Source organism: Lycorma delicatula, chromosome 1, assembly GCF_047948215.1.
Source record: "Lycorma delicatula isolate Av1 chromosome 1, ASM4794821v1, whole genome shotgun sequence".
Classification (NCBI taxonomy): Eukaryota; Metazoa; Arthropoda; class Insecta; order Hemiptera; family Fulgoridae; genus Lycorma; species Lycorma delicatula.
The window spans coordinates 114,610,350-114,624,492 of NC_134455.1; the positions used below are offsets into that span (position 1 = coordinate 114,610,350).

At 30.9% G+C, this 14,143-nt stretch overlaps 1 protein-coding gene across 2 annotated transcripts in view; it reads left to right on the plus strand.

The window, feature by feature from the left end:
• Positions 1-14,143, plus strand: part of LOC142321444 (trehalose transporter 1-like protein) — a 47,734-nt gene that overhangs the window by 12,693 nt on the left and 20,898 nt on the right. For both annotated transcript variants that reach the window (XM_075359531.1, XM_075359539.1), the window contains exons 3-4: positions 5,031-5,169; positions 12,966-13,351. In XM_075359531.1, the coding sequence (XP_075215646.1) occupies positions 5,031-5,169; positions 12,966-13,351 (525 nt within the window). The remainder of the gene's footprint in view (positions 1-5,030; positions 5,170-12,965; positions 13,352-14,143) is intronic.

Sequence of the window (14,143 nt, forward strand, 5' to 3'; positions counted from 1 at the left end):
CAGAATATCAAGAAATGCAACTAATAACTAATATTGAAAACCAATGCACTATTAGAATACTACACTACTGAAGTAAAATAATTACTATGTACTAACAACTAAAAGAGAAATCTTCTTTGGGCTAAGTCTTTCGCTTGAAAATAAGCAAAAGGTAAAATGGCAAGCATAACTGACACATTTTTTTTTCACAACCACTTGTTCAAATAGGAACACTTCTTTCACCAGTCAAATTATAGTTGAATTCTATGAAATTTCCAAGTAATCAGGCATTTCATCAGCATTACCTGTTTGTGATAATTCAAAATTTAATTTTTTGCCCAAGCCAATTACATATCACTGAAATTCTATAAGTTTTCTTTTTATGCATCTGGCAATCTTTGACAAACAATGGTCCATCTTCTTATAGTCAAACCAGATTTATACATAAAGTTTTGAAAACAACCTCTGCTAGCTGTAAAATTCTCAATATTACCTGCTGCTAAAGCTACTTGTTTCGCCTTTATTATTCACATCTCTGTAGAAAGTGCAAAACAATTTTCCCTTTTTTCTTTAATATAGAAAGATAAACACTTGCTCTAATTCGGGAAATTTTCTGGATTCCACAAAACAATCATCTTTTTGAAGAAGCCCTAAGCAATAAATCCTTTTTCTTTCGCCTTTTATCTCGAGTAAACGACTCATTGATGTCATATTTTTTACCAGCTGTTCAGTTACCAATAATTTCAGCTTCTGACACAACTTTTAATTTTTCTGCAACTGTAAATGAACAAACCTTTTTATCGTTTGAAAACATAACTTCTAATCAAAAGATATCTTTTAAAAAAGAAGAGAAATGTGACAGATGTATCAGGTTTACAGGTTTAGAACTAATATTAGAGACATAACAATATTAACCCTTGTACTTTCCTCTAGTAGCAAAGGCAGGTATTACAATAAAATTCATCTTTGTTTTCATGTTGTACCTGTTTTACTATAATCTTTCACAGTCATAATTGTATACAAATATTGGAAAAATAGTAATCAAATATAATACATTGTTCATGCAATGATCATTCAATCGTTATAATGAATCAAATAAGACCCACACCCTGAAATTTTAATAGATAATGAAAAATGCTGTGGGGCCTATACGAATAAATTATGTAATATTTAATGGACACTTTTGTGCATTATTACATCTGACTTGTTTTTTGAAATCTAATTTTACTTCAGAAAACTGGTGTTGCATTGTCCATTTTGAAGAATGATGATTCATTTTTTTTGCAAAGAAGTACAGGCCTATTTTGGTTGTTAAACATATTTTATTCATTGAAAAAATTGTGTATATATTTTAGTATAATATTGTAAAGAAATGAACTGTAAATACAATGGTGGATTTATAAATGTAGATAATCTAATTCAAACAGTTAAGTTTATGATTTATGAAATTTTGTGTTGTTTGAATGTGTATTTTACACTATTTATTTTTATTTATTCAAGCACATAACTACTAGGTGCTCAGTTACAGTTGTCATTCTTTATTATTCTTTTTTTCTTTTGGATGAGTGATGAATGTCATAGCTTATGAAAATGTGCCTGAATGGGATACAAACCCATTAAATGAGTTTAATGTATTTCATTATTTAGTTTTTATGATTGTTTAAATTTCTTGACTGTATTTTTTTAATAATTTTAAAGTGTTTTTGATTGTTAGTGTTCTCAGTGAATTTGGTGTATTAGAACACTGTATTCTTTTATGTATCACTTTACTCTCAAGCACCTATAGAGTTATTATTACTCTATATGACTAAATCCTCCTTCATTGAATTTACCTTAGTTTCTCTAATTCAGAAATTCTCAACCTTTTTAGCTCCATGATCCCCAAAAAGTAAAAATAAATTATAATGAATGTTTTGTGACCCCACCCAACTGCAACCCAATGAAACCTAGTTACAACTAACTACTTAGCTGTGTTGATAGCAACGAGTATGAACATGCATATATGAAGTGTACAACCATGAGCAATTTACTGGTTCCAACTTGATGTGTACATGCTCCTTGTAATTTGGTCTGTAAGGCATATGTTCGAACATGCATATGATATGTTTGTACACGTTGTGCTTTTATAACAGTATAAAAGAGGCATAAGGGATTGCAGAACATCAGTTTAGTTTTGAATACGAAGCGTGTGTCTGGTGCCTGTAGTTAAGTTTTAAAAGCGTAGTTTCACTGAAAATAATAATTGAGGTTTCGGATTTTTAGTCTGCGGTTAAACGGTGTAATTGTTTTTTTTTTTTCCAATTATAGTCTTACACAAAATAGATAAATTTTTGAAAAAAATGAAGTGACAAATCTACATTCAAGTGACCCACTGGTAAAATAAAAAAAATTTACAATGACAATTATTTAAATTATGGTTTTACTCATCAGATGGGAAGCCACAGTCCATTGTTTGTTTCAAGTCCTCTCCAGTAAAAGCATGAAGCCATCAAAATTAATTTGAAGTTTAGAAATTAAATATCCGGATCATAAAAGCTAACTGTTTTTTTTAGAAAGAAAATTACATACTTTGTGAAATCAACACAGTAACACAGTATCAAGGCGAATCGATGACATGGCTGCCGATTTCCACCTACAGATCTGATAATTCAGTTAGTGATTCAAGAGAATTTTTTAGTAATTCCTTTGATGAATCAACAGATGTGGCAAACATGTCTCAGTTCTTATGTTAAGTGAGTTACGAATACGATAGGGACAGAACAATCAAAGAAAATATGTTGTTTTGCAAATCAGTTCCTGTTGTCCAACAGGACAATGTCTTTTTGATGTCTTTTATGAAGCTACTAAAATCTACAACATAAATTGAACAAAACAACTACAACTGGTGCAAAGGCGATAACAAGAAAGAACAGTTGATTTATGAAAAAATTAAAAGATTGTCATATACCAAGGGCAGAATAGATGCACCGCTTCCATCACAGACATGCTCTTGCCACAAAAAATATGCTGGAAAATCTCAAACAATTTCTTTGTAAATCTGTAAAAATGGTTAATTTTATTAAAAGACCACCATTATAGAATAATCTGAATGCTAAAAAAGAAGAAATTCTTTCTTTTCCATGCAGAAATTAGATGGTTATCGCAGGGGAAAATGTTAACCCAGTCATTGGAATTGTGAGATTAATTAACAATATTTTTTCAGGATAAACAAATGCTATTCTCAGTGTTTTTACAGAATAATGAGTATATGTCGCTGCTGGATTGCTTAGTTGATATATTTTCGCATTTAAACAACTTAAATGAAAATTTACAAGGATGTGAAAAAACATTTTATTAATGACAGAAAAAGTTCATTTTTTCATTAAGAGCTTGATATCTGGATTATTCGCCTTCAAAGCAAAAATTTTGATATTTTTCCACTCCCATTCAGTTATATTGAGAAAAATTTGGATGAAGAAGACACTATGTTTCACCACAGTTTGATAGCATGAAAATGCATTTGCGTGAGCTAAAAATTCAGTTAGCAGAGTATTTCCAGGAAGATAAAAATGATTTCTCGAAGAGATGGGTACTGAATCCCTTTAGTGAAAATGTTGTTGCAGCCGCTAAGTAACCAGTTGAGATTCATAACCAGCTCATCGAAATGTCTCCCGATAAAATGTTACAACTGCAATTCACATCTGAATATTTACATATATTTTGGCTTGCTGAAGTGAATATGGAAATTTAGTTATGGAAGCATTGAAAATATGAATCCCTTTTGCCACATCTTATTTCTGTGCATAGGGTTTTTCGCTATAGTCATGCAAAAAACTAAATATAGGAATCGTCTTTTATTACTTGGAAACAATTTGCTTTTGCGTGTGTTTCTAATATAGATCCATGTATAGAGAAACTTTTAAATGAAAAACAACAGCTACCATTTCATCAATTTATTCTCTGTACATGTGAATTGATAAATGTTAATAAAATGTTTATAATAAATGATTTTTTCTCATAAAATGATTTCATTAACATGTAGGCTAATTTTGCGACCCTCCTTTCACATCACTGTGACCCCCAGGTTGAGAAACACTGCTTTTACTGTATAGTTCTAAAGTTAGTTAGACTATTATGTGCATGTTCAAAAAATATACGTTGTATCTTTGTGGAAACAAAGACTTTTATATCATCCATGTATTGTAAACGTGACTATATAAGATGCTCATTCTTAATACTGATAAGGTTAATGTTGAAGCCATACAGCATGCAAATCTGTCTAATAGAGGGTTCAAGGCTAAGCAAAGCCAGAGGACTTGACAAATCTTCAGCATCTAATAAGGAAACTTCTTTTTTTGTACTATATTTATTTCCATTATCTTTACTGTTTTAGAGTTGATTGTAAAGTTCAACTGTTTTCTAAATAAGGCATGATTGTACTGCAATGCTATGTTGTAGGTGTGATTGTTGTACAATTCAATTAAACTTAAATTTATTATAATAATTTAAAATCTGTATAATTTTATTTAAAAATATACAATATTTTTAACCCAGTAAAATTTGGTTTTCACAATCTTTGTTAGCTATTCCTATTTATTTAATTATTTTACAACACAAAAATAAGAAATAGTCTCTAATAGCAGTTTTTACTGATATTATTATAGGCCAATATACAGTTTTGGCAACAAACTTTTTCACTTAGTCCCTAAACCTCATTCCCTAAACCAAAGAGTCGTTCCCTAAACTAAAGGGTAGACTTTTCCCTAAACCAAAGATGTTAAATGAAACTATAAATGGTACCTTTTTTATAGCATATTTAAGACAATGAATGGTGTCACTTCCTGGTTAAAATGATATGCCCATTCAACAACTAGGCTGAATCCCTAACTCTTGAATAAGAAAACCAAAGCTTTATACTGAATTATCTGATTCCTTTTTCTAACTTATATTCTAATAAGAAATAAAATACTCCTTAATTTATTTTAGTGGCAAGCTTTACTTATTTAGGCTGTCATCAATTACTAAAGAGTTTTTTCTAAGTTTTGAGTACTGATGAAAAGCTTTTATTATAGGTAGCTACAGTGGCTGGTTTGGGAGTCTTCTTTTTTACAGTCGGACTGGTGCTTTCCATGCCTTCCATTATTATTGGAGCTTTATTGAATAATGATAAAGAAAGTTTTTCGCTTGATATTAATGAGGCTTCTTGGTTTGGTCAGTTTAAGTTACTGATATTTAATACTAATATATATTAATATTTCTAAATTTTTTTGCACATTCACTTGCTATTCTTGTTGTTCTATTAGAATATAGATTTAAGTATCATGAGGCTGTTGCTGACATCATTGTCGTTAGATTTATAAGTAACATAAGATTATTTTATTAAATTAATAATAATTAATTCTTATTGAAATTTAAACCATAAATAAGTAAATAATAGATATTATTTAAGTACAATGTACAATTATAAAATGTAATAAACTGAATTAGGTAACACTGATAGACAAAAAAAAATTTAATGTTTCTTTAAGTATGATACCATTTCTTAAATTGCTTTTTTGCATAATAATAATTACAATAATACAATTACAATAATAATAATTACAGTAGATAGAATTTTGCTATCACTCTTAGTTTTAAATAAATTACCTTTCAAAAAAATAATTAAGGGAAAATATAGTTAAAATCTGTAAAATTTATAATTTTGCATGGCCATACCTTTGTTAGAATGATTTCGCTGATGCCTCTCTTTTATAAATAGCCTCAGGCACATCCCGAATTAATGACCAACAGTAATCAGCTTGCATGTTAAAATTCCATTTCCCTTTATAGCAGCTTTCCATAACCAAAATGTCTTGGGGGAAACATTCACCGTGTTCATCACTTATGTCTCTGAGGTTGTCAGGGTAAAAGTCCAGATGTGAGTGGAGGAAATGTATTTTCAGAGACATATTACATACCATAGTTCTGTATGAAGAAAGAAGTTGATTAACAATATCGTGGTAATTGTCGGATTTTTGTTTGCTGAGAAAAGTTTGCAAACATTGTTAAATTAAGCCCAAGCTGCACTTTCTACATTATTTAACAGTAAGTTAAATAATCATCTTTGACCAACTCTCTTATCTGAGGACCAACAAATATTCTTTCTTTAATTTTTCCTTCACTTACATTCAAAAATTTCTGCCTTATGTACAAAAAACCGGGATTATCCTTCTTCATTGCTTTTACAAAATGTTTAATTAGTCGTAGCTTGATATGAATAAGGGGTAAAAATATTTTTTTGGGTTTAAGTAAGGGCTCATGAATAATATTTTTTCCATTTGGAGTTACGCTGTCTCATTTCTTCCACTCTTTAGTAACAATGTTCATCCTTAGCACGGCTTTCCCATTCGCAAAGAAAACACATGTACTTAGTACAGCCTAGCTGCATGCCTAACAAAATAGCTATAACTTTCAAATCACCACATATGTTTCAGCTATGTTTTTTATAATTTATTTTTTCAAGAACATCTTTCATCACATCATATGTCTCTTTCAAATTAATACCATAAGCAATTGGTGTCAAAGGATATTTGTTACCGTTGTGTAGTAGAACCACTTTTTAACTATACTTGGATGAATCTATGAAAAGGCGCCAGTCCTCAGGTATATGAACTAGTCCTATGTGCAACATAAGCTCATCAATATTTGTGCAATAAACCAAATTATTTTCATTAATAAAGTACTGAGAAAGTTCTTTTTGTTGGCTTCAAAAGCCCAAAAGTTTTGTATTTTTTTTAAGTAAATTCCTACCTTGCAGTCTTGATCCTAATAGTTCAGCTTGATTTTTGATAAATTTAAATCCCTAACCAAGTCATTTAATTCACTTTGTGATATAAGATGTGGCTAGTTGGAACATAATTCAAAATCAAAATCATTGTTGTCTTCTTCAGTACCTGATTCTTCACTGGTGGTTTCGAAACATACACTCACAGGTGGCTCAGGAACTGGAATAATTTCACTGTGAGGTACAGGTCTGATTGCAGATTGCAATGAAGGTATTTTACAATATGTTTAGATTTTTTAAAAATTAACTTTTTTTAACAGAAAATCTTGTTAAACAAAAGTAACAATTGGTTACATGATCCTTTGGTTCACACTAAACCATATGTACACCAAATGGCAAAGCCTTCTGTGTACCTTTCAGCCATCCTTTTAAATATACAGAAAAACTAATGTATACTATATGAGGAGCCCACGTCTTATCCTGATCACCAATTTTACACTAAAAGTACAAATCATATGCTTTTTTTAATTAAATGTGTAATGTTTTTTCTATTTGATTTTACTGTAAACTCACCACATACATAACAAAAGGCATCCACATCATTTACACAATTTCAAGGCATTATGACACTGCACTGTTAACAAACTTAAAACAACAATAAGACTGAACAAAATTAATTCATTTCTAAATCCAGTGCTTAATACAAACAACACAGCTGTGTTTTCAGCTACATGTTATGACCTGCACAGACATGATTAATCTTGTCCATGAAGGCTCACTCTTCAGTATTAGATATGATGTCATAAAATGTGACTATGATATGATTTAATTTTTTGTCTAGTATTGTTTATTTATACTTTAAAAATTATGTTAACAAAGTTAAACAAACAATAAAAAATGAGCTAACAAAATACAATATAGGAGCTTAAAATGCTAATTTTACCTTGAAAAATGAAAAAAATTCCTTTAATTAAAATTAAAATTTTTTTCAAAAATTGTGGGTGATAGAAAAATTCTAACTTCATATTCATTTTCAGAATCAAAAAACAGATTAAAATCATGTATCGCATGTTAGGAAACAAAAATTATGTTTATCACTGGAATTATTAAATTTACTTCATTAAGCAAGGCATACACCAGATATTTGTCTCAACTAAAACCCAGTCACTTTTCTTTATATATCGATAAAATAATAGGAAACATATATTTTCACGTGTCAATCTCATTAAGCCAAAAGCAAAAACTTATAAATAAACAAAACAAGCTATATTGTCTATTATGTAAAAAGTAAAACTTTTTACATATACACAAAATCAGTTTTTATATTAGTTTCATTTATACTTTAATTACGAGTGTTTTAATGACTGAAAATTACTGAACATTATTTTTAAACATGCATGATACAAATCTGTATCACTACCAAAGGAAGAAAAAAGAAATTTCCTTTGCCATTCTGGGTGAAGAAATGATTTGTTAATAGTGTTTTAGGTCCTTCTTCTGTATATCAAGTTTTAAAAAGAAAACAACAAAAAAAATTTCTGAAGCACTATTCCTTCCTCTTGCAAGCTAACTTTTAATGCAATGTCTCACTGAGTGGAAAAACGGGTGAACGGGTATGATTATATCAATAAATTTGCTTGAAAAGCTGAAGTGTCACTTATAGACTGTGATGTTTACTTTTAAGATTTTATTTCATATTCAAGCAAACTTTGGAAAATATTATTATTCTCAGTGTAGGAATTTTGGTTTACTGTTTTAAATATTTGTTCCAATGCATCAATAAGAATGATTAAAAACATTTTAATTTGTTTTGGCTTTGATCATTCATGTAACTCAAGTAAGTAATCACTCCTTTGAGAAGACCCATGAATAAGTAAATTACCCATAGTTCAGTTTTTAAATGTTTTCATAAAAAATGAGTTCTTAATAGAAATGCCCATTATTTTCCTTGAGATTAAAATACAGTGATGAAGAAAATACAAAAAATGTTTTTTACATGAATCAAAAAGGAGTGTAATGTATTTAGGGTATATGTATGTATGTATATATGTTTGTTCCACTGTAGCAGCACAATGGCTTAACCAATTTAGATGTATGATCCCGTGACGGAATCCTTATGTTACCAGGAATGTCATAGATTATATTAATATGTGTATTTATATACATTAAAATAAATTTAAGAAATTATACTATATACAAAATTGTCACCCGCATGCTCTTTAATTTATTATATGACTGACCAAAAAGGACTGTAATATATTTAGGGTGTATGTATGTATGCTTGTTCCACCATAGCAACTCAATGGATGAATCAATTTAGTAGTATGACATCTTATTGGAATCCTTACATTTCCAGGAGTGTCAGGCTATATAAATATGTATATACATGATGAAATAAATTTTTAAAAATTGATAGAACAATTATACTATATACAAAATAGTCACTTGCAAGTTTTTTAATTATCCTACATTAGTAATTATCCTATATTAAAGAGCAATGTTTGTCAGCAATGTTTTTTTTGCAGTCACTTTTTTTTAATTTCTAATATTTATCTCTTGTTTAATAATAAAAATTAGAAGAGTTAGAATCAAAAAACAAAAAAAAAAAATCAGAACATATATTTTTTAGAGGAGAGAAATAAATTTTAAGGAAATTTTTCTACAAATATTCATACATAGGTTGAGCTTAGCAAATTTGCTTAAGTAAAGTTTTCTCTGAATGTAACACACCCTTCAGTGAAAGCTGAAATAAGAAAAAGAAATTTTTCAAAAAACTTTTCTTTATTTTAGGTCCTGTGTCGATAATTTAAAAAAATTGTCTGCATTTTTTACAATCGTATAAATGAATCATAAACTTAGATTATTGAAAAATATTTATACTGAAGGGAGATAAAGCAAAAAAATAAGAAACATATATTTCAATTTTAAGAGGTGGGAATTGAGTTTTTGAAAAGATCTTATTCATTTTTTTTTTTTTTTAACTATAAATATTTGCATTGAAATTATTCTTTTCAAAACTCTTCTCTAAAATTCCTCTGAAAAAATTAAAATGGTTTTTTCGTGATATTCCCCAACCTATTAATGAATTTTGAAAAAAAATTAATATGATCAAATTCATAGAAAATTGCTTTGAAAAAAATAAAAAAAATTGAAGAAAATTGGTTTGGTCAGTTCTGAGATATAAGGCCAAAAGGAACGCGAAACACACACACACACACACACACACAACCATATACATATACATATACCATATATACATAAGTAGATAAATACATACATGGTTTTTGGTCTTGATGAACTAGTTGGATTCTAAAATGTAAAAGTTTGCAAAAAACCTGATACCCCATTTTTGACATAAACACCATATTTTCCCATTTAATTATAGCTTATAGCTATTTTAGCTATATTTTCAGGAAAGCAAAATGAATATATAATCTATATGATGTATTATTCTTTGCAATTGCAAACTTTCTGAAAAGATACTTACTCTCAGTACCTGATCTGTATGACAATACAGATTTTTTATTAGAAATTCTAGATTAAAGAATATTTAAAAAAAATAAATAACAGTACAGAAAATTATACAAGAGGAAGTAACACTACCTATTACATACATCTAATTGTTATTCATTAAAGAATTCATAGTTAAGATTACTATTTTTAGTTACAGTCACTATATATATGAGTTCCAGCGTTCAAGTCCTAGTAAAGCCAGTTATTTTTACACGGATTTGAATACTAGATCGTGGATACCGACCGGTGTTCTTTGGTGGTTGGGTTTCAATTAACCACACATCTCAGGAACGGTCGAACTGAGAATGTACAAGACTACACTTCATTTACACTCATACATATCATCCTCATTCATCCTCTGAAGAATTATCTAAACGGTAGTTACCGGAGGCTAAACAGTAAAAAAAAAAAAAAAAAAAAAGAAGTTACAGTCACTATAATCTGATAATTGTATTATCTGAAATATATCACTATGATATCAGTTTAAATATTAAAAAAAAAAATATGGAGTGGTGACGCACTATTATGTAAGACTGCACGTATTATCAAAGTATACTGACAACAATATCTAAGTTGTTTATTTTTCATTTGTGGTTGGTATCAGTTTAAGCAGAGCATTGAAATATTTATGTTAAAGTAAATGAAGCATTTTCAGCAATCTACAAAATATTTTATAGAGCATCAAGGCTCTGTTTTTTTCTAATAGTATCACAACATTATTTATACTTCCATTCTTTTTTTTCAAGATTTTTCAAAAATATAAATATAAATATTCTGCAAAAACCAGTCTGCAAAATGGTAGATGGTTTTGTTGTGAAAAGAGAATACAAAATTGTATAAATTTTAATAGTAAAAACAGGTTAAATAGTTTTAAGATTTTAATAGAAAGCGGAGTGTGCATGTTTATTTTTATTTTGTTTTCTAAGTAGTTTTTTTTGTTTTTCGAAGGGGAGGAAAAAGCTCTGCCAGCCACCATCAGGCCCACATTGGCAGCAGTGCGAGATCCCACCAGCTAAAAAACCTCCCCCTCTTATCATGCAGTGGTAGGATCTAAACCATGTGGTATGTACACAGCCCCTGCATGATCACCCAGGCACTCAACTACCTGAATCTAGATGACCAGAAGGGGTCCTCAGGGGGCGATCGATGAGCGACGACTTGTTGGAGCCCGCCACCCACCCCTAGAAGCTGGTCCTTCTTGATAACCCGTCATTGAACTCCAAGTCTCTAATGATCCGCATCTCCTCACTCTGTCGTCGCCTCTCCTCATTGGCCTTCTCTCCTACCACTGTTGCGATCGTAGTTGAGACATATTCCCATTTGTCGCTATTGCTGACCATCGCCTCGATTATATTGTTGGCCCCCTCTACACCTTGATCTTCGAGCACTACTCTCAAGTCGCGACATCTAGGGCAAAAGAACACCACATACTCTGCTGTATCCAGCCCGCCGCAATCATAACAGCAACTTGTATTGAATCTCCACCCAGTTCCTAACATCGCTTATGAGCCCATACGTCCACCTTCCTTTGTCCGAATCCCGCCATCTGTCACGCCAAGTCATGTAGAGGCCGTCAGTTGCTTCCTTTCTGTCCCATCTGGCCACTATTGAAACTCTCATTTGCGCTTGTAAGTCAATCGGCGGCACCGTAGCAACAACCGATGCAGCCTTGACGCTGATCATACGATACCTCGCGATAATATGTATATTTCTGGCTTTTAGTTCACGAAATATAACTTCTTCCCAGGGGCAGCTCATTAAACTCATTACGTATATCTAACATCATGACCGCTCCTTTCTTCCTCGTGCTCCACGTTCCTTGCGTAGCTGATCGAATAATATTTATCATGCGCCCGATCGCATCAAGCCCTGGGGCCGAAAACCAAATTGGTACTCATGAAGTCCCCCTGTTATCTTTAGACCATCGTTTAATCTCCAGAGCCAGTCTTTCAAATAAATTCGGGAAGCAATTTAATAAACAAAGTGGTCTAAACGATATCTGTAAGCCTGTCATGCTGACAAATGTCAGATCCGGGACGTAGGCCCCCACTCCTCCACTCTCGAACGTCATTTCATCTCTTCGATTGACGCACTGAAAGTCCACTGAAGCCATAGCGCCCTCAAGAACTCTACCTTTGTGATCATCGATGGTTGACTCCCAATTCCTTGCCTTAACGTTGAAATCTCCACCCACCACGATGATTCTCGACCTCCATCTGGCAATTTCCTCTACTATATCATCAACCATTCTTGCGTAAACTAAAAAGTCGATGGTAGATATACACTAAACATCACTACCCTCGCCAGCTTCACCCATACACAGTGCTGCTGTACCACAGTAGTGTAATAACGCTGCACCAGAATCAGCCGGCACCACCCATCTATCATCGGAGATTGTTCTTCAATCCGGCTCACTCAGTAATATAATTTCAGTACCCCATCAGACAGCTATTTCCGAGCAGGCTAAGTAGTTAAACATATTTATTTTAATAACTTTATAGCATTATTATGCTAAATTATTGATTTGCTAGTTCACTACTACTTCATAAAACCTTTCACATTGGTTTCATAAAACCTTTGGACTGATTTGTTTAATGGTATTGTAACAATATTTAAAATGTGTTATATATGAATGAAGTTATTTCAGAAATTGTTTACCTATTTAATAAACAACAAATATGTTATTAAATGATTATGTATAAATATATACACACAATAATTTATTTTGCAGGAAGTATAATATTCATTAGCCAACCTTTAGCAGCTTTATCATCTGGCTTCTATCAAGATATGTTTGGAAGGAAACAGTTATTGTTGTTTATAAACATACCTATTTTTATAGGATGGATCCTTTTATATTTCTCATCCAGTGTTCTGTACCTTAATTGTGCAGCAATTTTATTGGGTCTAAGTCTCGGCTCCGTAGAAGCACCTGCATTTTCATATATTGGTGAAATGTCAGAACCTCGATTACGAGGAATGATGTCTTTGTTAATAGGTATATTTACTAGTATTGGAATGTTAATAGAATACTTCATTGGTGCATTAACAAACTGGCACAATACATGTGCTATCAGTGCTATGTTTTCAGTTTTAGCCATCATATTTATGACATTGGTATGATAATATTCTTTGTCACGTTTTTATTATTATTATTATTATTATTATTATTATTATTATTATTATTATTATTATTATTATTATTATTATTATTAAAGATCCATAAGTATGTTGGTGGTTTAATACGAACAATTAATTGAGAAAGGTGCTTAATCATTTTTTTCAATACTCACTTATCTGCACTTTTAAATTTGAAATTAGAAAACTAGTAAATATTATGTTAAAATGGTCAGAATTTCAGAATAATCTTATCTTTTAGATTGAAACTGCTTGAGAGGAAGCATACTGTAGGTCAGAACATTCTCATGATACATGGCGAAAAAGTGAGTTATTGTGTTACCAAATATTATAATGAACCTTTCACATCTTATGTAGTGCCTGTAAAATATTACAGAAGTTCAAGTTGGTTATTTTGCCAATTAACAAATTCTTTGCAACTGCCTTCATATTAAAACAAATACAATCAGCATGTTATTTACTGTTCTAAACCTGTTGGGTTATGGTGAACTGGATTTTTCCAATGAGGCAATTTTTGTTTCCTTTTATGATAATTGACATAACCCAGTTCTCATCAGCACTATAATTTTAAATAAGGTTTCATCCTGCACTAAGCTTTATGCTGCAAAGGTCAAGTTGTATTTTGTTGCTACATTTGTCAACCTGTCAGATACTTGGAAAATGTTGATTATAATGCACAATGTATATTCAGTTAATCATAATATTCCAATGCCAATTTATATCTATGTACAAAGGTCATGCTGATGCTGATTTTATATGGTTAAACAACTT